The following is a 23766-nucleotide window of genomic DNA, read 5'->3' on the forward strand; positions in this document are numbered from 1 at the left end:
CAGGTTGCTCAAAGCCCCGTCCAACCTGGCCTTGAACACTGCCAGGGAGGGGGCAGCCACAGATTCTCTGGGCAAACTGTTCCAATGTCTCACCACCTTCACATTAAAGAATTTCTTCCTTATATCCAATCGAAATTTGCCCTCTTTCAGTTTAAAACTATTGCCCCTTGTCCTATCCCTACACTCTCTGACTGAGAGTCTGTCCTGGTTTGAGTCCAGAGGGCAACTGAGCACCATGCAGCTCACTCACTCCTTCCTTCACATCACTGGCAATGAGAAAAATGAGTCAAAAGACTCAGGAATCAAGATAAGGACAGGGAGGGGTTGCTCACCCATTTAACAGCCACAGGCAAAAGGCAGGCTTCTCAGGGGAAGAAAAAATTACTTTAATTCAAACACAAACAAAACCAACCCTTCACAGTCAGAATGGGACAGTGAAAAGTGTTACCATATCTTAAAACACCTGGCCCCACACCTCCCTTCTTCCAGGGCTGTTTTGTTCCTGATATTCCTACCTTCTCCCCAGAGGCACAGGGGCATGGACAGGGGGTGCAGTCAGTCCGCCAATTCTTCCTCCAAGATGTGTGAGGGAGCATTCTTCTGCATTCTACCCCTTGCTCTACGTGACATCCCTCTCAAGGGAGACAATCCTCACAAACTTTCTACATCATGAGTCCTCCCCGTGGGATGAATTTTTCTCGAGATACTCTGCCATGAGTCACCCCCACATGTTGCAGTCCTCCCAGCACTAAACTACAACAGCAGAGGGGCCCCCGGGCGGGGCAGGGTCCCCCAGAGCAGCCGCAAGGCCGTGCTAGGCTGGGGGAAGCGCCTGCAAAATGGCGCCTCTGAGGGACCTGACAGTGGCGGCTGCATTTCACACGGTCTTTTCCTCGTGGTTACGCGAGGGAGGTGACTCTCCTCCTCTACTCCGCTCTGGTGAGACCCCAGCAGCGGTGCTGTGTCCAGCTCGGGGGTCTCCAGCACAAGACAGGCCTGGGACTGTTAGAGCGGGTCCAGAGGAGGCCGTGGAAATGGCGGGAGGGCTGGGGACCTGCTGAGAGATCTGGGGGTGTTCCGTTGGAGAATAGAAGGCTCCGGGGAGACCCCATTGCAGCCTTTCCATATATAACGGGCGCTTATAAGAAAGACAGAGACTTTTTACCAGGGCCTGTTGTGACAGGACATGGGGCAGTGGTTTTAAACTGAAAGAGAGGAGGTTTAGATTGGGCATAAGGAAGACGAGGTGTGGTGGGACCCTGGCACAGGCTGCCCAGAGAAGCTGTGGCTGCCCCCTCCCTGGAAGGGTTCAAGGCCAGGTTGGACGGGGCTGTGGGTAACCTGGGCTGGTGGAAGGTGTCCCTGCCCATGGCAGGGGTTTGGACTAGATGATGTTTGAAGGTCCCTTCCCACCTAAACCACTCTCATGTGGTGCCACAGCATACACTAACAGCCGGAGTGTGAACATAAGCACCAGAAGTTTGGTAACATGCAGGAGAACCACCATTTCTGGTAGACTTCCCTCCAACATAGCGTTTCAAGGGTTGGCAAAGACAAGAGGCCCTACAGAATAGCTCGCATCCCAAATGCACTGTCATTTGTGTTTTGACATCTACACTGAATTAACCAAGTAATTCACACGTCAGTATTTGGCTTTAACATTATATGTAGCGTAACTGCCTCAATAAAGATTTTAATGTAATATTTAAATGAATCATCCTCTATATTGCACTGTGACTTGTCTGCATTTAAGAAATGCTGTGTGCTTAAAACTACCGTTTCTATGGATTTGTTGCTTTATTCCTGATTCTTTGATTCCCTTCATCACTCAAGCTTTTAAATCAATTTCAGCTACATTTGGCACCCAGATTATGTGCTTCCCCAGAACATTCAGCTTTTGTTAATTGCCTGTATGGTGGCTGCAAAACAGACCCCTAGTCCTGGGTCTCCATTGATGATACTGAGCCTCATTCCCAGTTGTAGAGCTGGATCAAATTATATTAAATAAGGATTTGGACCAACTCCCAAATCCTTGCAAAGTGGGATGCTGTTAAGTAAAGTATGAAACACCATTCCAGAGGGCTGTCATTGGAGTAGGTACTGGTCATGCTTTATTTACAAAATCCAGAGATTTGTACACAGCAATCTACAGGACAGCATAGGGCTGGTATCAGGAGGATAAAGGACATGCTCAGCAGGAATTGAAGATGCCAGCAAGGAGTCATCTCAGTTCCACAGGGAACCTGCTTCCTTTTGACTGAGGAAGCCACCAGACCCCTCCAGAAAGAAAAAGAACAAAAGCAGCAGCAATAGCCAACGCAGGCTGATGTTGCAATTTCTGTTATTGAGGCGTGGGAACACAAGTGATTGGTGAAGGAAGAAAGAAGAGACCAGCAGGGTTTCAGCACGCCACTAACAGCCATCCTGCCTGGTTCTTTACTTCCAGCGCCCGCCAACCTTGCCCTTGGCTCCTGCCTTCTTGCTGCTACAATACAAAAAGAAAGAAAAACATGTTAGCATGATGGAAGCGGTGGGGCTCAGTGACCACTGTGCATTTCTGACTCTTAGATTAGGTTCGAGCTGCTTTCACTCCTCACATGTTGGGCACACCTGCCATAGAGCACATCCTAAGAAAAATATTGTCAATAATGTGGAAAGAGATTCCTCCTCAGGCTCTTAGTGAAATGCCTCAAAGAGGTGGACCCTCCCAGATTCCTGCATTATCAGGACAGAAATCTAGGTGGTCTCAAAAGTAAATGACAGGCCTATCCAGCCACAGTCTTGATGTTTTCTGAATTCAAATCTGCTATGATCTGGATTTTAGGATTTAGAGCTGTTTCTGGAGAAAATTCCCTCAGAAAATTCCCCAGATGCTCTAATAATCTAGTCATTGAGGAAAAAAGCTGAGCAATAATTTGAATACAACTAAGAATTGCTTTGCTCTAGCAAAGGCAGAGTGGCTTCTTCCTTATATCATGAGAGCAAGAGCCTCCAAAACAGTCCAAGCAATTTTTTAGGCCTCCCCTCATATCAGTATCCCCATCTTGCTCGTGGTATGTGTGTGGGAGCAGTCCAGCTAAATTCTGCACGCAAAGCACCTGAGGCAAACTCTCCAAATAGTATCTTTTTGCACACAGAATGGCAATCCTACATGCAAGCTACTTACCTTCTGACTGAGAAGCAGGCATGCCTGGAGTCAGAGAGGGGCCAGGTGTGAAGTTAGTTAAGTTAGATTCTGCACTGGCTCCCATAGGCAGCACCTTGGCTTTTGGGGCTCAACACACCACCAGACCTTTCCATCTCACACACACAACGATGAGGCTGCTTCTTGAACCAAAGCACATGCAAACTGGATACTTTACCTTTTGACCAAGTTAGATTTGGTCTATTAGAAAAAATGACATTTTACATGAGAGACAGCAGCGCATTTTCTGCTTATCCTAAATTCATCTCAGTGTCCTTTTTGCCAGCCTTTCTGCAGGTTCAAAACCCAGTATAAAAACTGCATAGCTCCTCAAACGAAGGCAGAGTCCTTTTATCTCCACAAGTGCCTGTGATGTTTGATGTTATGACTAACCTTTAGTGTGTGCTTAAAGAGACTTAATAAATCTGAAGCAAAAGGATCACTTGATCCTTGTATAACACATTAACAGGCATTGCTTTGGAATGATACAGTCTAGCGTGGATAGAAATTTAAGTACACAGAAATCTCATGAGCTGTGGGCTTCTCAGTGCAACCTTTTCAAATTATGTCCTGAGAGAGTATCATGTCTTTTGGGGAACAAGCATGCAGTAATGGTACAGCCTGTTGTGGGTGGTGTGGTAGTGCCTCTCAGAAGAGCAGCAACACACATGGCATCCTTCTGCAGCTGCACACTCTGCTGAGGTTTAGCAGCCTACAGCTCTGTACAGAAAATACCATGGGAAGGTCAAGCCTTATGGTTTGGCATCTACAGACAACTGAGACCACAGTGTTACATTCATCTGATAGGGCAGGGTGGCTTGGGGAAGGGATAAGGCAGTGTCTGGTCACTCCTGTCATCCAAGAGTGCCACCAAAGTCCACCACTTCATTCCTGGCATGACTTTGCTGAGAAGATACCGAAGCACAGTGAAGACCAGATCCCACCACTGGAGAGCTTGCCTCCCTTGCTTCCCTGCAGTTCCTTCTCTGTGCCTGTTAGTTTTCTACACATCCTAGCCCCCAGGCTTTGTTTAGCCTTGATCTCTCATAAGTTCACTGTGAACACCTAGAATAGTTAAATATAAATACTCAAAATACCTAATGAAATAGAGGTCTTGCGGGGAAGGAAAGTGGGAGAGAGTTGAAGAGTGAAAAGAACTCACAACAGTAATCCCATGATGTTAGTCTTGTTACACACCATTCCTTACAATCTTAGCAACCACTTGTTTACCCTTCGTAAACAAGGGTTGTATTCCCTCAAGTATTCAAAGCACCTCAGTCAGGTGTTTGAAAACCCCAGCAATAAACAGATGGAAATTTTGCAGACATGGTGTGAATATGACTTCTTTTCTTGTTAGCTGTTACATTCACTTCAGTTTCCCCTTCATTTTCTCAATGTGAGGCAGGATGGGAGTTGCCCTTCCATCGCTAGCCTCATTTCATTGCAACAAGAAAATGGTGTTGAGGCTGAAGTGACTACTTTGAACACGGAAAAGATATCCCCAAGCCAGGAGCTAGGAAGGGGATATAGGTACTTACTGCTTCTGAGCCTGATCAATCCGGTTCCTGAAGGTGACAATCTGCAAACAACATACATGACCAGGGTTTTTAGAGATACAGAAACCTTGTTCCCTCACACAGAGGGGAGTTTTACCTGCTGAAGTGCTGGAAACAGGTGCCTATGTCAGGGATTAATACTTCCTTTGAAATAAAAGCTCACCCTTGCTTGAAGGAGAGAAATGTCGGCCCTTGGCAATAAATCTGCAAGCCAATTTCACATGTCAAGGGACAGAAGAGCTAGAGTTTTATAACCCTTATCAGAAGATTCCTGTGTGTACAAATTAATCTCCGATGAACTCACATATCAAACTGCAGGCAAGTGAACTGGAATGAGTGTCACCCTGGCCACCTGGAAAGCTCTTGGATGGCTCCATCACCTGTATGTGTCAACCTCACATTCTCACTCTTCCCTTACTCCTACACATTAGGAAGTATGTTAGCTCAGAGAGCTTTGGTGGTCTTTGGATGGGGACCTCAAGAGTGGAAGATGGGTGTGGGAGCCCAGATTCTTCTGGACTACCTTTGCTGGCTGGCAGAGCAGGAGGTGAGGAGCTTGCAGCAGTCACACACCTAATAAGATGACTTTAAAAGGCACTGAAGAAGAAGATATGCAAGGAGAGCTTCAACAACCACAGAGGGAAAGGTTGGAATGGGGGCTCTGAAGACCTACCCAAGCTCTGTTGATGACTGCAAGCCACTAGAGAGTCTGTTCTACAAGACAGAATGTCTCTTTGTTTAGCTATGGGTAAACTGCATATTTCAACCTGATACATGGGAAAGCAAACACCTACCTTGCACAGGATGAGCACCTTATGGCCTGACTTAGCATCTCGGTTCTGGACCATAGCCCTGGACTTGCCACTGAAATCTGGGGACTTCCAGCTCAGGTACTGGAAAAGCCCTCAAGAACTGTGGTGTGATAGACAGCCCTCTTTTGCCCCATCACCTTCTCATTTGTAACCAAGTCAGGGTTCTACCTATTTTTCCTGGAGTGGAAAAATGCACTTGCCAAGACATATGCATTGCTTCTGCTTTTGATGTAATTCAGAGTCCTTCACTGGCTCTGCAGATCCAAGAACTGATGACCCAACATTTGAATATTTAAAGTGGCACTTCCAATTCCCCACGTGCAAAACAAGAAAAAAAAAAAGTCATACATCGAGGTTGGCTGAACAGCCAGTATTTCCTGGCTCTTGTTTTTTCGTGGCGAACAGAAACAAAATGAGACTGAAACATTAGCAGGAACAGGACACACAAGGAAGGAAAGATCAGCAGATCATCTGCTTTTGTACTTACTCATTGAAGCTTTAATATCTGTTGCAGAGGTTTAAATTATTTTTTGCAACTGAGTATTTTTCCCAAGTGTGGAGGAGAACCAGCTGTCTTCAGTTTGACCCAAGGACTTAAGACTTACCTTCAGTGATAACTTTGATAGTGACTGTAACACTTAGTCTCCAATGAAGCACCAAAAAGCAACAGACACTAGAGCTGAAGAACAGCTCCACTCCTGTGTGTCCCGGTTCCTTCCTTTGTCTCTCCCTTTCATCCTTGCTTGTGTCTCCTTCATTCCCTTTGCTGTTTTTGCTTACCTTTCTCCTCACTTTTTTCCCTGCTAGCATCTTCCCTTTGTTCAACTTTTCTATCCCATCTCAGCTGTACATTTTCCTTCTCCTTCGCTCATTCTTTGTACTTTCTCTCCTTGCTTTTCATCAGCAAGCACCCATCTTTTTGTTTATGCAGAGGTTTCATTACCATAGCATGTACATCTGCCCTGGCACTGCCTTAATTCCTGTTTTTCCACACCCAGTTGACCTGTTATCCTTAAGCTAGCCCTCTTTAGTATTTTGGATCTGGACAAGCACATGCCACAAGGTGGACAATCTTTCCAAACCCCCTACCATTCTTTTTTTCTGAAATCCAAGCTATTACACATATATCCCATAGCTTCTGTGGGTATCCCAGGTGCATCAGGGTGACTTGACCATGCACACAATACCAGGAGTTTGGATAGGGAATTATTTTAGAGATGGTCTTAAGTGGGTTGCGTGCTCAGTTCTTTATCCACATCCCTGTTGGACCCTGACTAATCTTCCTAAATTACTGCTTCATCTCTTTTTAAAGAATGGAAGGGGAGAGAAAAAGGAAGTGAAGGGAGAGACACAAGATCCAGTTTTCTCTTTTCTTTCTGCACTTGGAGCCAAGTGCCAGTTTCTGTCTGGCACCTAGTCTCTGACCATGCGGCAGGCTCATGCATTTGGTAGCCTTTGCTGCTGCTGTTACACAGGCAAGTTCATTGTACTTACAACTTGGAAAGCTCCTGCAGCCTGCAACGCATTGTTAAAATCTAAGAGAGATTGAGATAGTTACATTGGTGTTGCTCATTCCCTGTCAGCATGTGTCTGTGTGATTGGGAATTAAAAAGAGAGTGAGACAGGCAGAGATCCAGTAGGAATTCTCAGCCACTGAAACTTGACATGGGTAAGTGCTGCCCTGTCCTGTGACTGTTTGTGAAGGAAACATGCCCAACTTTCTGTTACCATATGACACTTCAGTCAGATGTTCCTGTCTGGAGAGTTTTCAGTGACTCCAGAGAACTCAGTCCACAGGGAATCTGTCTGGGATGGGAATAAAACTTACAACATTCAAGTGTGAAATCAAAGATGGATTTTAAAATATTACTTTGCAATGCAGATGAGTGAATTGAGAATTACTGAATTTTCGGGCTACAGTTACCTATAGATAAACAAGAATGAACAAGATGTGTTTGAGCAGACGGTGGGGAGACCATTTGCCATTGGGATTGTCTTTCCATAGGGCACTGAAAACCTATCCAATTTCAGCCTAAAATGTGAAATCCAGTCCAAGTATGTACATCAGGGGAATGCAGTTCCAGGTGTCCTGTCTTGCTCCTTAAATATTGAAAAAGGGCATTGGAGTCCCAAATGGTGCTACCACATTGCTTTTGCCAGAGGAGTCTGAGATTTGACCCAGAGGAGTCTGATTTTTGGCCCAGGGCCATTAGTGAAACAGCTTCTCAACTCACCTCGTATTTTTTCCTCTTGATCTGCTCTGTAAAGTCATACTTTTCAGTCTCCAGCTGGTATAACCAGTCCCACAGTTCCTTAGCCTTGTCCCTTTGTGTTTATGGGCAAAGAAAGAGGGGAGAAACACATGACATCATATTTTTTCCATGGTTTTTGCATCACTAGTAATGACGCTTTTTAACGTTTTATTTAATGCGGTTCACACATCTGCCTGCAAGCCCCTTCCATTCTCTGAAAGCTACTCACCATTGACAAGGTCACATTTTTCTCACCTTCTCACCTGAGAACCTTTTAGACTTGCACTCTTGCATGTGTTACACACTAACATATTTCCTATAGATTTGATTTTCTGTTTCTTAATGAAAGAAAAGAGTCCAGGGGAATCAGACAAGAAGGAAGGAGTACTCTGAAGGCCACCCAGATGAGCAGCTGCCATTGTGCAATCTCACCTCTTTCAGGGCTGAGGTGAGCCAGCCTCATCTTTCGGTTGTGTAAACTCCAATATGTGGAGTCCAGACTACCATCTGATGACTGCTCTGCACCAGAGCACTCAGCTCCCAAGCCTCCAGCCTCTGTGGAGATCCGTACTCATACCTTAGCAGCTCAAACTCACCCCTGGGAATGCTACAGATATCAGTATGTAGGTTTGTTCAACTAAGCTCAGAGCTGGGTTTAAAGTTTGTACCTAGTCCTGTAAATGACTAATCCTATTTAATAGAAGAGGCTAACATTGCTACACCAGGGACATGGCTAGATGGCTACCAAACCATTTCAACAATTCCACACAGCCCCGTTTTCCCTCCATTCTCCAGATCAAGGAAAGGCACAAGTTAACATTGTCCTGTAATGAATTTCAAGGAAGGCCATCTCCTTTACCTCATTTTTTTTCTCTAGAGAAGACCCCAGGACAGTAAGACCAAATTTCAGTGGATTACATTCAGTGAGCTAGGATAAACATGTTACCTCAGCTTGTCTTCATTCAGATGGTCAATGTTCAAGGGCTTGCGCCTCTCTGCCAGGACCTTCTTCTTCGTCTCTCTAGCTGTTTGCTTCTTTCCTCTCTTCTGATCAGCCTGTTTTCAGAACATAAATTAACATCAGACTGTAGAAATCCAGGCTGAATGAAACAATTTCAGTGACAGAGCATGTAAGACAAGCTGCTAGGGATCCAGAAGAAGTAAAGTTGAGCTGTTTTCTCAACTTGTAGTGAAGACTGTTCCCAGTCAACACCATGGTTTAACATTTCCATATTTTGTCCACCAATCCATGCTTTTTACCTTAGCCAGATAGCTGCTGTATGTGGCACCCATGGAGGACAGAGCCTTCTTCTTCTTGAGATCATCCTCGGCTTTTCTCTTGGCATCTTCTTCCTCTCTCCGTGCCTTTTCCTCCTGTGGAGCCACCACACAGAAGCAAGTTACTCTAGGGGAGACTCACAGCTTCCCGAGAAGCCAGTGTCACTGCAGGGAATGTGATCAGATAAGCATGTTGATGAGAATTAGCAACTCCTGTTTCCTGCTTGTGCTTTAAGTGGGGGGTCATTTCTTCTTCAGATTGAGACAGGCAGAACCTGTAGGGTTTTTTCTATCTCTAGAGATCTCCTCCAATTTGATGCTGAGACAAGGAGAGAGAGGTAAAGACACTTACCGCAAGCCTTGCCTGACGCTCCTTCTCCTTCTCAGCCCGGATTCTCTGTTGCTCTGCTCTTTCAGCTCTGCGCTTCTCCTGCAAGGAGCAGTGGCAAAGGCAGTGAGTCATCATTGTGGCTTTATCTACCTCCAGTATTACGCACCACCACCAAGAGCTTTGGTTTGTAGCGAGCCACCTACTCCCTTGGCAGAACAAGCAGAAGGGTCTCATGTGCAATTCCTAGATGTTAACCAAGAGGCTGAAAGAGGGGACAGATGTGGAGAGAAGCCATTTGGTGGAGACTTGAGCAGTCACTTCTGCACATGGCAATACAGCTTTCTGCCAGACAGTGGACTAATGGATTCCACTTCTCATCTACAGAGGATCTCTCGATCTAGTACAGGAAAATGGCAGTACAAGGACTTACAATCCTCTCCTTGAGGGCAACCAGCTCTTCCTCTTCCTTTCTCCTGGCTTCAAAGTGGCTGTCAATCAAGGCCTGCAGTTCAATCAGGTCTTTGTTCTGCCTTTTCTTTTGGATGTCCTAGAAGAGCCAGAAAATGTATTACTTAAGCCTTTATTGCCCCAGCACCCTGCCTATAGAGAGAAACAAAAGTAAGAAGTGTCTGCAGATGCCCATGGAAATCTATGGGATTCTCTTAAATGGCTGTTGATGCAGGTCAGACAGGCACAGACTAGCCCAGGTGACAGTCAGGAGCCCAGAAAGGAACAAAATCCAGATCTTCCTTTTTCCTACATCATATTTTATCCCTGGCTTTGCTTAACTACCTATCTTTGCATAAACTTAGCTGCCTCCTCTCTGCTTTGGGAGATTAATCTTACCTAGAAAATGTTCCTTCATTTTTGGGCAAAGCAGATATTTCTGTGTAGATTTTCAACACTAGAGGTTCTTTTCTTTTTTTTTTTTTTTTTTTTTTTTTTTTTTTTTGTCAACTTTCTAGGAAGGTATTTGGATCTCTGTTTATTATTAAAATTCTGTTGTCATTTTAGGTGCTGTTTCTCAGCAATAGATGTGTACAGGCCTGCTTTATTTCAACCTGCAACTTTCAAACCAATTACAACAATGGGACAGGGGATCTGAGACCTCCTAAAACACGTACTTTCTCCTTTCTTCATGTATTGGTTTCAAATATTCAAGGAGAAAAAAAGAAATACATGACTTTAGCTTAGTCACATTAGCAATGAATGCATCCAGAGAGTTTCAGGGAGCAGAGTAGCCTTTCACTGAAAACAGGCAGCAAAGCATCCATGCTTTTGTCCTTGATTTTATCCTCAGCAATATCCCATACAGGAGGGGTTATGTGGGTTTACACACATGTGTATGGCTCAGATACAGACAAACACAGCCAGGCTCAGTCAGGAATACTTACATCAAAGTCTACTTTCTCACCCTCCGGTATTTTAGGAGCAGTTAGTCTGCAAAGAGTCAAAAACAAAACAAACAAAACCAAAAAAAAAGGATTTTCATCTTAAAGAACAGGCAGCTTTTTAAACAGCATGTCCTGACCTGACCTGCCCTCAGGAACGATGCTGACAAGGAGGAATGTTGATGGAGATACAGAGGGGTAAAAGAGCAAGTCAATGGAAAACTACTCCAGAATAGCACTAAGGACCATTGTCCTCCCTGGAAGGTGGTGCAGGGAAGGGAGTTACCCCTAAAAACCCTTTTCATTCCCAAAGCCTATGGTCATTCCCTACCACGTGGAAAGACAAGACTGTCGGTGCAGTGCTGCACAATCTGTTCTGGGAAGCTGGTGGAGTGGGAAGGGAAGGTGCTAGAATCCAGAGCCAGAAGGTCCATACCTTAGTTAAGCTCAAGTCAGCTCAGCCCAACATTTACTACCCTTCCTACTGTCAGCGGGCCTGGATGGATGAGTAGTTTCCCAGCCATGGCCTCTCACAGAGGATTTACTGTTGAACAACCTACGTCTTGGGATACTGTGAGACTGCTGTATCTTGGACAGTTCATGAGTCCTCTGACTCTATCACGAACTGGTCTTAAGACCCTGGCCAGTAACTGCTGCTAAGGCATCCTCTGGCAGAAGCAGACATCCTGGAAAGGCATGCAGGAAGAGCTGGATGTTGCACGAGGGAAGGTTGAATAAAGGCTTCTGATGGCCATTTGCCTAATAGACAATCTAACAGCTTCTGCCAGAGAAGAAAAATGATGCCAGGGTTTTGAAACTCCCTGCCCCTCATACTTACTTTATTCTGGGCTTCTCCTCTGTATTTGGAAACATGGAGCAAAACAGGAAGGGAAAAAGAGGGAGAACAGTTAGAACAACAGAGATCATGCCAGCTGCTAAAGTAATAGGAGGGAAGGGAAATTAATCTTAGGGGAAACATCCCAGAGAAACTGGTTAAATCTCAAGTGCTTCAAAAAGAAATACACACACTCACACACCCCTTTTGTTAGGAGTGAATCTGTTTTTACCCCTGAAACAGAAAAGTGGCAGAAAAGAATCAAGAGACTGTATAAAAGTCCCCAACATAACATCTGGAAAGCAACAGTTTCATGTAAATGCAAAATTATTTTTCTCAAACCATCCTGACTAAAGATCCTGACAGCTGGGCTGGAGGGTAAAAGAAAATGTTGCCTTTTTCAATCAGCACTTCTTTCACTAACCTGAATTCACAGTCATGTCAATGATAACTAGGCTTTGCCAGGTTTGCTCCAATGCCTCATATGGAGGCCAGGAGGAAGAAAGCCTCATGACATACATTATCTCCAGGTTCATTAACTCCTAGGATAGTTTAGGGCACGTGTCCCTGAGATACCTTGGTGTCATGGGGGAGATGCTTATTCTTCTGCACTGTGTGTTGCTCCTCAAACCCAGCTTGGAAGGGCCATCCTCTCTTAGCAAGCATCCTCTCCTGCTGAGGTACATGCAGAATTCCCATGGCCATTAATGGGAATGACCTTTGCATCTCCAGGAGAGGTAAAATGCCCTGATAGGCCATGCCATCACAGAGGCTGCCAGCTTGGGCCCTTTGGCAGTCAGAAGCATTCCCCTCCAACAAGTGACCTTTTCCTGGCTCTCAGAAATGTGCTGCCTTACGAGTTACTTTCTTAACATTTGTGCTTGTGATCAATTCCCCTCCCTGCTATGCTTTTAAAACTTCAGTTATTAACTCCAGTGTAATGCCAGTAAGTTCAGCACTGTTATTCTCACAAACAGAAGTAAATTAAACCCAGTCTCACAGGGACCCAGGTTGACTTTCATAACCACACACTACATTTGAACTTTCAGAGATGCTGCTGGATTCTGCAGTACAAGACTCTCCCTGTGTTGGTTCACTGGGAGAAGCTGAGGTAAAAAGCTCACAGCCTATTGAATCTGGTGTAAAAACCCAGATTTGTAAAATAAAAGTAAAACCAACCTCCCTTGGGAGTGGGTGCATGAACCCTGCTATCCATATCATGATACAGAAAGCAAAAATACTGTATTTTTTCAAATGCTTATTTGCATCCAGCTATTTTGGGACTAATGGGGGAAATTGGGAATAGCAAATGGAAGAGAGTAGGCTAAAATAAAATAGTATAAGAGGAAAAAAATAGCAAAAACTGATACTGGAAAGTATTTAGTGAAGACATCAGTTGCAAGGATGTTGGATAATAAAAAATCGAAGTGACTGGAAATGGGTTATTGAGATAAGTAAGAGAAAAGCCATTATAGATGTGTAAAATAGATCAGAAACCAACCTTTCCTTTCCCACTTTCTCATACCAATTTCAGTAACAAAATTTTTGGGGGGTAGGCTTTTCTTGTTTACTGCAAGTGTACTGCTTACCAAAACATATATGAATTAAGGCCTCTAGATGCTAGAATAATGCTAATAAAATAAACTGCATGTAATTAGAAAAGTGTTTTAGAGCACATGTATAAAGGAAGCCATGAATTGGTGCTGAAGGAAAATACCATTAGCCAACAGTGTTCTTCTATATTTCTCCAATTATTTTTTTTATGGTTTTGCTTTTCAAATAGCCAGTGAGCTTCTTAACACATTAGTCAAACTGGGTTTTTTAGCTAAAGAGAGGAAAAGTCACAATTAACCAGTCCATCAGGGATGTTATTCACAGCAGATTCCCTTCCCTCATGACATAATTTTCAGAAACATTCCTGTTTAGCTTAAAGCTGCCAGTTAGTAACACTTCAGAGAGAGGGGTGGGGAAAAAAAAAAAAAAAAAAGTAGACAGGAAACGACTGGTTTTGTTTGTTGAGGGTTGTTGCCAGGATGGACACCTGTTTGTCAATAGCAGTGTGTATTTGGTTTCAGCTGCCACCAAATCAGCACTTTAAACTTAATTAAATCAACAAACAATTGTAAAAATAAAAATGAAGATTAGTTGCTCTTGAAATAAGAAATCGTAGTTAGAATATTTAAAGGTACCTCCAGAAAACCAGAAAAGGGGATAACAAAGTAATAGGAGCCTTTATTAAAAAACAAACAGTAATAAGTCTGTCCTTTGCAGTGCATGACCCAGCACTGGTCCATACCTTATGCACCAAAACCAGCCCAGGAATGTGATCTATTTTGAAATGCCCCTTCTTTCAAGACACCGGGTCAAGGAACTGGGCCAAAATTTGTTGACAAGCAGGAATTGTCATAGCAAATTCCTGTTCCTGTGGTGGATTTTGACTGAGTTTCTGGTCATTCTGCCCATGAACCATGAGGCTGTGACAAAATCCCCGTATATAACCCTGCCAAAAGAAGGCAAGAGCCACTGGAAATCCAAGTTCACTGCCCTGGTGATTAGCGACTCTCTGAGTTTCTGGTTTCCAAAAGGGTTAACGTGGGAAGAATACACACCACCATAAATACAATCTTGCTTTCTCCTGCTCAACCTATGAGATATTCACACACTGCTCCCCCTCTCTGTGAATCCATCTGAACTGCCTTTACTTCATTCAGAAATCCCTAAAAAACAACCCTTAATCCCACTTCTCAGAGGCAACATATCTAACTCATGGTGTGTCCTTGGGAAAAAAAAAAAAGAAAAAAGAAAAAAGAAAAAAGTCAATATGCTATTAAAAGGAAAGAAAGAGAAAAAGGAGGAGAGAAAGAGGGTCAGAAAGGTCCTCAGGACATTTCCCTAAAGAAAAAAAACCTGCAAAGGGAGCAAGAAAATGAAACAAACAAAAAAATCTACAAAAGCAAAACAAAACAAGGAAACAGAAAATGCAGAGTGGTTTCAAGTGGTGTTGGGCTTTATCTTTTGAAACAGCTGGCCAGGTGTTCTAGGGCTTGGGGCAGTCGGAACACAAGTTCAAAGGCCTGTAAAAGTCCATGAGAGTCTTTTTATACATTTACACTTGTTCTGAATTTTGCCCAAGGAGCCTGAGCTATCTTGCCCTCATACAAGGGCAAAGCTGACCCTGCATACATTTAGATTTGGACCTTTCACATGAGTCTTGTCCCCACTCATGTGCTCCAGCACCCACTCCACCAAATATTATGAACACACTATCTTAAACCTGTGTCCTGCCCCACCTGTCTGAATAAATTTATTCACATGCTTGACGTTTAGCACAATTGTACGTGCATGGCTGCAGCAGAAGTTTAAATATCTGTAGATTCAGGCCTGGAGACCATGACCTTGTAAGGCTGTGTGAGGAAGGCACATCTATGCAGGGCTCAGCTCCATTTTCAAGCATGCCACTGTGATTTAAGAGATACTTTTCTGATTTTGGGGGGGATAGAGAAGGTTTGCTGATGAGAGCTATGACAACAGGGTCTAGCTAAAAGGCAAGTCCAGAGCAAGCTTCTGGAGCTTGACTTTGACCATCTACTGTAGTAATGAGGATGTACAGGATTCTCAGTACAACAGTGACCCCCCAAGGGTGACTGGATATGCACAGTGAGCGATTCTTTGCGGCAGAGATGTTTTGGCCCAGTTCCTGGGTTTCAAATCAAGCAAGGAACAAAAACAAATACAGAAAAAAAAGAGTGAGATGCTAGAAAGATGACTTTGTTGTCCTAAGACAACACCAAGCTACCATCATAGTATCCGCCTTCTTCATCAGCTGTAGGTTGAAGGATAAAAGCAAAAGAGAAGAAGCATAGTAGTTAATCCACAATCAGCACTGTTCTCCTAAGAACAACTGTCCCCACTCCCTCCCTGCTATGCTGGGAACCTCGGACTCTCTGGAGATCAAACAAGAAGAAAAACCACCTTTTTAGTGATTAGCTTAGGCAAACATATGGCCCTTTTCTCCATATTCATCCAAAGCCATCCAGAGACCGTTTCCCTCCCATGCTCTCTTTGCTCTTGAACACGGGCAGTGTTTTTAACACTGTTTCCCCAGCACTGAAAGAGAAAAAGGTTGAGAACCTGTAAGTGCATCACATACCTTCTTCATGGGTCTCCTCTGCTGGTGTCATGGTGCAAGCAGTGATGGAAAGACAGGAAAAAGAAAAAAGAAACAGAACAGATGTTTAAACCTCTTGAAAGCCTGAGAAAGAGACCAGGGAATGCATGAAGGGAGAAAAAAAAAAAAAAAAAAAAAAAAAAAAAAAAAAAAAAAAAAAAAAAAAAAAAAAGAAGGAATTAGTGAATTAAGGCAGGGAGAAAAAGTATCTGGAAAGGCTGTCAGGAGTTAAAGATGCTGTAAGTTTAAAGTAGTAGTAAGCGTGGAGATTAAAGGAGAAAAGGGCTGCAAGTGATCATTATGGTTAATATTTGTTTCTCTTGTTTTGTTCTCTTCTATCAGCCCAGGACTCCTGTTCTCACACACACACACACGCTCTTGTGTTGCAACTAGGTGGAGTAAATCAGAAGTCATGTCACATACCTGGCTCATGAACTTCAGGTGTGAAGTGTCATGGAACAAGATGCGATGGAAAATAAGAGAATGAGAACGAGAAACCTGTTATTTTACACACCAAATGAGCTTTTGAGCCGAAGGGGAGGATGGGCGAAGAGGAAGACGGGAGAAGGGAACGAAATTAAGAAGTAAACCTGAGGTAAAGTACATTAATTACATTGGAAATAGCATATAAACAGAGGTCACAGGACAGGAGAAGAATTCGGTCAGGTGAAACAGACATTTAAAATAATAGTGCAGTGCTTAAAAAAAAATTCTGAGCATCGTATGACATAAAGCACAAGAGGACAGCACAGTGTACCAAGGTTTACCTTGATCTGAAATATGCACATGAACATAGTCTGCACTCTCACAGCGCTATTGGATCCATCCTTTTCTACAGCAGTATTTCAGTCATTGGAAATAAACACAGCGTGCTTTGGAAACCTACTGAAATACCTGCTGTAACTCAGCATCAACGTTCAGCTAACTTCCAAAGGAGCTTGGGTTTTTTTCTAGATCTATGACTCAGGCCATTTTCTTCCTTGCAGACAACTTTGATGTCTGTATAAATCTACTGCTGTTCTTCACACCCATTTGCAATGTAGAATTACAAATGGGTTACTTCATAGGAAGAAAAGGTTCGTTAAAAGTCTGTGCAGTTCTACATTTCATTCTTCTGGGTTTTTTTGGCAAAGCAAGAATCAATCAGCAATGCAGATTTGCAGGGCAGATTTTGCTTTTCAGCCATACACACACCACCAAATATTTTGTAAAGCAGGCATAAAAATAATGCAAAATCTCACAGTACTTATATTCCCTGTGTACAGTCAATGGGTCAAATTCTGCCCAAGGATTTGAAACAAAGTTTTCCCTGTAGAAAGAAACATTCATTCTCATATCACAGTGCAGAATTTGACCCGTTCCACAAGGACACTTTTTGCTGCGCTACTCTTTCACAATAGTATATGTGTTCCCCTAGTATTTAATAAAATTTTCATGCAACAGGTAAGTTTCCTCCTTACCGATGATTACACTTCACTGAGGAAAAATAATATTAAAGTAAAAAAACAACCACCCCAAAGGCATGCAAGTTACAAGCTATCATTAACAGATAGGTTATCTCCTGTCACCTTGTATTCACTTCCCACACACACCGTCCCAGCAGGCAGACACTGGGGAGTTTAGAAGTTAAATCACATACCTGGAGGGGGGGCTTCATTTAGTAGGAAGTGTCAGGGGAAAAACATAGGAAAGGAAGATAAAACAATTAGAAATAAGTTATTCAGGAGGGGATCACCTCAAACTTTGGTAAGACTGGGTTGAAGTATTGTTTGCAGATTAGGTTATAGGGACAGAGTTAATAAGTGGAAGAAGAGAGTAATTACAGTGGGGTGTGAAGTAGACAGGGAGGGATGCTATAGAAATGGAAGATAAAGGGAATTTGAACGTTGATGAATTGCCACGGTTTAAATCATGCAAATATATAAACGGTGGTCAATGGTAGTAACACTGGCGATCCTTAAATTTGAAAGGAAACATACACAAGAAGAGAGTTTTACAAATGTGCAGTGTAACCTACGTTTCAGCTGTGCACATGCCCTTTCACTATCAGAGCAGCTGCTGCGTCAAGTATTGCTCTGGGGGTATCTCTGTGTTTGCATCTGGAGCTCCACCATCTAAGAACCTCTTCTGGCAGGTTTGGGGCTTCGCTGTGCAGAACGGAAAATATTCGAGTCTACACAGGGCTTGTCTCTCCTGAAAAGGAGTAGAAGCCACCTGAGCCTGTGTGCCAGGATCCTGCTGCAGGCGATGCCTGCAAGTGAAAGCAGCTTGTGTTTCTGCAGCTCAGGTACCCGCTCTCTGCCCTGGCTGTGGTGTAGTCATAGCCCTAAAAGTTTTCAGGGGCACCACATGTTTCTTCTAAGCTTCTTAGAAGATGATTCTTCAGATACAAACAATAATTATACTCTCCTACAGGGAAAATAAATTTAGGGGAATCTTAAGAATGGATTGATTCTTCATGACTCTGGTTTTCTTCAACATCTTCAAATTTCTACGTACAGGAATGCTTCAGATTAATATGTAGGAATTTAGATGTCGCACACATGCACTTGGTTAGGTGGAATGTGTCAGCAAAGAAAAATAAAGGAATTAGAGCAACAACTCTGTGCAGATCAAAGCTCTGACTTACAAGATGTGTTAGACAAATACAGCATTAATAACGGAGAAACTAAATGATCAGTGATATGAAAAGCTGGGACAGCCTCCCCCTGGCATAAAAGTTGTATTTACATCTTTTTAATAAAATTTCCTTTTTATTATGCTTGATGTTACAGGAGGAAAAGAAAATATGGGGAGGCTGTAGGTATGGCTTTCTCGTTAATCAGATGACATTAATACCTGGTGTTTTGCACAGATTCCAAGCTCATATGTATGCTCAAGACCAACACTCAAGTAGTGGGTAGCAGTTCAATAAATACCAGAGAAAAGAGGTACAGAGGCAGGCAAAGCAGCTAAGATGGTAGCAGTGACCTTTAACTTGTGTTAACCAAGGTCAGAAAACCCTTAGGAGCAGATAACAGACCAGAATGAATATGGTTAAAAGGAGAAGAGAAGGACACGAAACAAGAAGCGGTGAGAACAGGAGGGAAATGAGAAGCAGCACACAGATGAATGTTGAAGTGTTATGTCATGCAAAAATCAATCAGAGAGCTTTCACCTCGCTCGCTTCAACCCTGGCAAAAGTACTGATTCTCGTCTAAACTAAGGGGCTGGTCTCCCTCTGTGGACAGCAGCGTGAAATAGCTGGGATGGGCAGCTGCTGAGATGTGACTGCTTTAATAATGCTACTCGAAATGGCACAGAATCATTTTCACAGACAGTTTAGAAGAGGCAGCAAGTTCAGTTTCAGCTTTTCCAGATAATAAACATTATAACGTTCCCATACACAGTGTGAGGATGGCTCTGGGTCCAGTCAGTGGCTATTATTACAGCTTATACACAGAGATATTTGTTTACAAAAATGTTATTACATTTTTCATGCAACAGTTAGCTCTTATCCTCATTATTACACATCACAGAGCAGAGGAAATTATTTCTGGTGGAAGGTGTAAGGAAGCTGCAAGTTACAGTTTATCATTAATATTTCATTTTTATCTGTTTCCTTCCACCATCTTTGAATTCCTGAGTATAATATTAGAGTTACTGTTATAATTTTGCAACAGAAATCATAGTTTCAATTAAAATATTACAAAACTCATGTGGATTCATCTAAGATTTTGGTTAAAAAATATAAAAAGTTTCACAACCTTAGAAGATTGCATAGATATTAACATCTCTAGAACGAAATCTTTTCATTTTTTGCCTTGTGACAATCTCTCAATCCAGATTTGTTCTTGCATTACACTATATATACCCCACATTATCCATAAAGTCAGTGCTTCAGTAGCATCTAAAATAGAATTTTCATTTCAAAATTTGGAAATCTTCCATAGAGGAAAGAGGGGAAAAAATAAATGTTGGAATGAAATGTTTTGTTGCAACTAAATTAAAAAAAAAATCATTTCAATAGCTGCCAAACAAGGCATTCCTCCTTTTTGTTGTTGTTGTTGTTTGTTTGAAAAGTTTCCATTTTGTCCCAATTCAGAACATGACCCAATTGTGAAATTGCCAAGTGCAACTGAATTTCCAGCACACAATAACCCTTCACATTGACGCAGAGGAATTCAGAAGTCACATACCTGGTTCATGGACTTCTTTAAGAGGGAAGTAGCAGGGAAGGAGATGCAAAGAAAGATAAGAGAATTAGAGCAAGAAACAGAGGATGATTAAAAAACCCTTACACTTTTTTTAGCCAGGGTGGAGGGGTTAAAGGGATAAAAACCATTAATAAGATTAAAAGAGAAATAGAGGGTACATATGGCTGTCAATTAGAAAATCACGGAGAGGAAGGACAGGGGGTGTTGGGATATAAAAGATGCCGATGACTAACACATCTTCATAATGTTATAAATCAAGTGCCATTGGTAGCCTTTGGTTGAAAAAAATATTTACTTGTTTTTAAATCTAGTTCATTACATTCATGGTCTGAATATGCAGAAAGGGTATAGAACAACCTGTTCTTATTCATGTGCATAGAAATCCCAGCCTCTGCGGAAATCAATGGGCTGGAAGGAGCTGGCATTGATTTCCTCAGTGCCCAGGATTTCACCACGGGTGTGTAGGACCGCACACCGACGTGAGAAGGTAAGTACGAGCACATCACTGCTTTCCAACCTGCAAGGTAAATTATTCAAGGAAAGCCTGGCTGGGCATGCAGAGGGGGGGACGCAGAAGGGCAACTGAAAGGTAAAGTGGTTGGGCTGGCAAGCTGTAATAAGCATGGCTTACTATTTTGCTAATCACACCGATTGCTTACCAGATCTGGACTTTAATCCACATTATAAAATCTAGCAAAAATGCAAGCTTGCTACCCCCATTTTTGCATAATGCATATTAACCCAGAAAAATACCAATGGTTATGAAAGAAACATGCAACTAGATCTTTTCTCTGAATTAGCATTTTCTGCAAATACGCTGCAACCAAAACGATGCCTCTCGGTCCAGTCCTTAACACAACAGAACACTAGGTGTGACGTGGTGCCCCGTGTGGCTCATGACTCCAGATGCGAGTCTCGAGTCTCGCCACAGCAGCAGACATTGCTGCAAAAGTGAGTTTTGTCTCTGCACAGTGCCGGGTGGGGGGACAGGAGGAAAAGGTACGTGGGACTGAGGGGCATAGCATTGACAGAGGGCACGGCTGTTCCGCCTCCAGCCCCGGTGCTGGAATTATTTTGGGAACACTATCCCCATACCAACTGGTATCCAGCCATCGAAGTGCTGGGGAATATGTAAGCAATGCCCAGCCCATGCTTCAGGCATTGTTTTCAAAACAGCAGTTAGTACTTGTTACTCATCACGCCTCTCATCCTACGAGAACGAGAGCGAAGCAACCATCAGTGAGCGCGCAGAGAGATATTTTTGCATCCTCTCCTCTTCAACCACCTCCAGAATTCCTGCACGCGTTACTGCTCCAGACAGAAATAGAGGAATTCACAAGTCATGGCACATACCTTCCTCATGAGCTTTAGCGGGTGGGAAGAGTCACAGAGCAAAATGCAAAGGAAGACAAGAGCATTAGAACCATCAGAACAACTTTTCACTCGTACAAAATGGAGGGGGAGGGAAAGCCTGAGAATATATGGCAAGTAAATGAAATTAATATGGATCTGAAAAGCACTACTAGAAGTAAGAGTACAAATGGTCTGAGATATTAAAAGCATAAAGCTGATTTAAGTGGCTGTATCAGATGACATTTTGACTTATATGCACATTCCTGCAGCCCTGCATGCAGCCTGGAGCATCACACTGCTTCACCACCCTGACGCTCGCCCAAGGGCATTTACAACCTGAGGCCAGCAGGTTTTTGGTGGCACGTGTCTGCACACGCTACTGTGAGACAGTGGTCTAGAAACTCCATTGCATGAAGGAGAAAATAATCTTTAAACATTTGCAAAGCTAAAGCATCAAAATTGTCACCAGTTGCTCTGTACGACAGGGTTTAAGGTGAAAAAGGGGCATGTGGAAAGGCTATTGTAAGAACACCAGCCAGGTGAAGGAGGGCAAATCCTCTCCACAGCGCTCACAGGCACATCTGCACATCATCCAGAGACCTGACCCACCCTGAATGGTCCAAAATAAGCCTCCCAGGGAGACCCAACCAGTCTTAGAGTGAAGGCTTTTCAACCTTCATCCTTTTAAGAGGTTTACATTTCCCAGCAGTTTTCTTACTTTTTTTTTCATGCAACAATTACCACATAGCATTGCCAGTGCATTCAGTGTCAAGACAGAACATGAAGGAAGAGAGTACAAAAACCAAAATGGTGGCAAGCTTTATTCTATATTAATATGCCTGGTTTTAACTCCTGCTTCTTTTTACCATCTTATGGCTTACTGGCTAAACCAGAGCTTACTCGGAAAGGTGGGAATTCAGGCGTCATGTCACATACCTTCCTCCTGAGCTTCTTTAGGTGGGAAGAGCCACAGGACAGGATGCAAAGGAACATTCGGAGAAACACATTATTACATGGGCTGATACTATACAGGCTAAAAACTCTGTTAAGCCAGAGGGACAAGTTTTATACCAGTAAAGAATGCACTAATGGCCAGGTGGGGAAGGAATTTGAGGCATGTGTGGTTGGGAAACAACTTCACCATGTGAAGGGAAGAGACAAAAACATATCAGAGGGAAAATCTCACAGCAAGCTCAAATACATGCTGAAATTTCTTTCTAATTCCAGTTTTAGAGAAACAGCCTCCTGCCATTGCCCCGATGGGCTTTCTGGCAAGCTCTGCACATGGCAGGAGGGGCAGAGGCTGGGTTACTACAGAGCCAACACCTGTCGGAACTCGCACCAAGACCATTCCCATGTGTTAGCCACCAGCAGAGCCGCTCATGGAGGAGAGGTGGAAAGCAAAGACAACAGAAGTGATAAGGCAAAGTAACTGTGTCCTGCTCCTCTCGCACTACCCTTGGATCCCTCACCACCACCAAGGAGATGGAGGGGAGCAATTCAGGAGGCGATGGCACATACCTGCTTCATGAGCTTTGTCAGGTGGGACATGGCGGGGAGCAAGAGCAATGTGATGGAAAACGAGAGCAGTTAGACTAAAGAGTGTGTGAATGCAACAGGGGGGTCTAAAAAAACACAGGGGGTATGAAATAGTGGAACAGAGAAGGAGATGAAATGGAGACAGGCAACCAAAGCACGCACAGGCACAAGAAATGTAAAACCTTTGGGACCTGGATGCTATAAAACCCCTGCAAACCACTCAGAGCTGGTCTCCCATGGCATTGTAAGTGGGTTTGCTCTTGTTTCAAATATGTCTATAGCACAAAGCTTTGCAAATGAGGAACCAACACACCCTTTGGCTCCTTGTACCTGGAGCACCACATCTCAAACCTCTCCATTGCAAAGGGTGGGTTTCTGTTCCAGCCCCTCTTCTGCCCTGCCTGTCCCACCTTGCAAATGCTGTGTGCAATGTGGGCAGCCAGCTGGGGTCACTGGCCAGTGTCTACATCGATCTAATTAATAAGATCTTCATTCTGCAGTATTATTATTTATATTATATATAATATGATATATTACAATCTATACATGTGTAATATATACCATATACTATATATAATATTACATATTATAGAATATGTACTATGTAACATATGGCTACACACATACCTTACCACAGATGGATTTTGATTTCAAAATCCATCTGATCATTATCTGCCAAGCTACATAGGAGAAACCAGTTGACATGTGATAGAAACCTTTCTGTCCAGACCCCATTTATTCCATGGCAGGCCTTACAAACACCCGGGGTTAAAAATCAGCCTTGGAGCCTGCTGTGCCTTGGATGAAGGGATGGTATCTGCATTATGCATGCTGCTCCCTCCCCGAAACCAGAACAGAGGTGCCCGCACAG

At 43.3% G+C, this 23766-nt stretch overlaps 1 protein-coding gene across 50 annotated transcripts in view; it reads right to left on the minus strand.

The window, feature by feature from the left end:
* Positions 1–2083: 2083 nt before the first annotated feature.
* Positions 2084–23766, minus strand: part of TNNT3 (troponin T3, fast skeletal type) — a 31335-nt gene continuing 9652 nt past the window's right edge. For 3 of the 50 annotated variants that reach the window (XM_026850520.1, XM_026850516.1, XM_026850513.1), the window contains 15 exons: positions 22293–22307; positions 19986–20000; positions 17447–17458; positions 16231–16242; positions 15790–15807; positions 15436–15462; positions 11643–11661; positions 10808–10853; positions 9844–9960; positions 9435–9512; positions 9065–9178; positions 8751–8860; positions 7787–7877; positions 4723–4763; positions 2084–2485 (listed from right to left, as the gene is read on the minus strand). In XM_026850520.1, coding sequence (XP_026706321.1) covers positions 2437–2485; positions 4723–4763; positions 7787–7877; positions 8751–8860; positions 9065–9178; positions 9435–9512; positions 9844–9960; positions 10808–10853; positions 11643–11661; positions 15436–15462; positions 15790–15807; positions 16231–16242; positions 17447–17458; positions 19986–20000; positions 22293–22307 — 764 coding nt within the window. In that variant the 3' untranslated portion in view covers positions 2084–2436. Of the gene's footprint in view, positions 2486–4722; positions 4764–7046; positions 7088–7786; positions 7878–8750; positions 8861–9064; positions 9179–9434; positions 9513–9843; positions 9961–10807; positions 10854–11642; positions 11662–15435; positions 15463–15789; positions 15808–16230; positions 16243–17446; positions 17459–19985; positions 20001–21356; positions 21369–22292; positions 22308–23766 lie in introns of all 50 variants that reach the window. The other 47 variants (XM_026850565.1, XM_026850558.1, XM_026850552.1 and 44 more) reach the window with 43 other exon arrangements.

The sequence above is a fragment of the Athene cunicularia genome (assembly GCF_003259725.1).
Source record: "Athene cunicularia isolate RWA chromosome 5 unlocalized genomic scaffold, athCun1 chr5_part2, whole genome shotgun sequence".
NCBI lineage: Eukaryota > Metazoa > Chordata > Aves > Strigiformes > Strigidae > Athene > Athene cunicularia.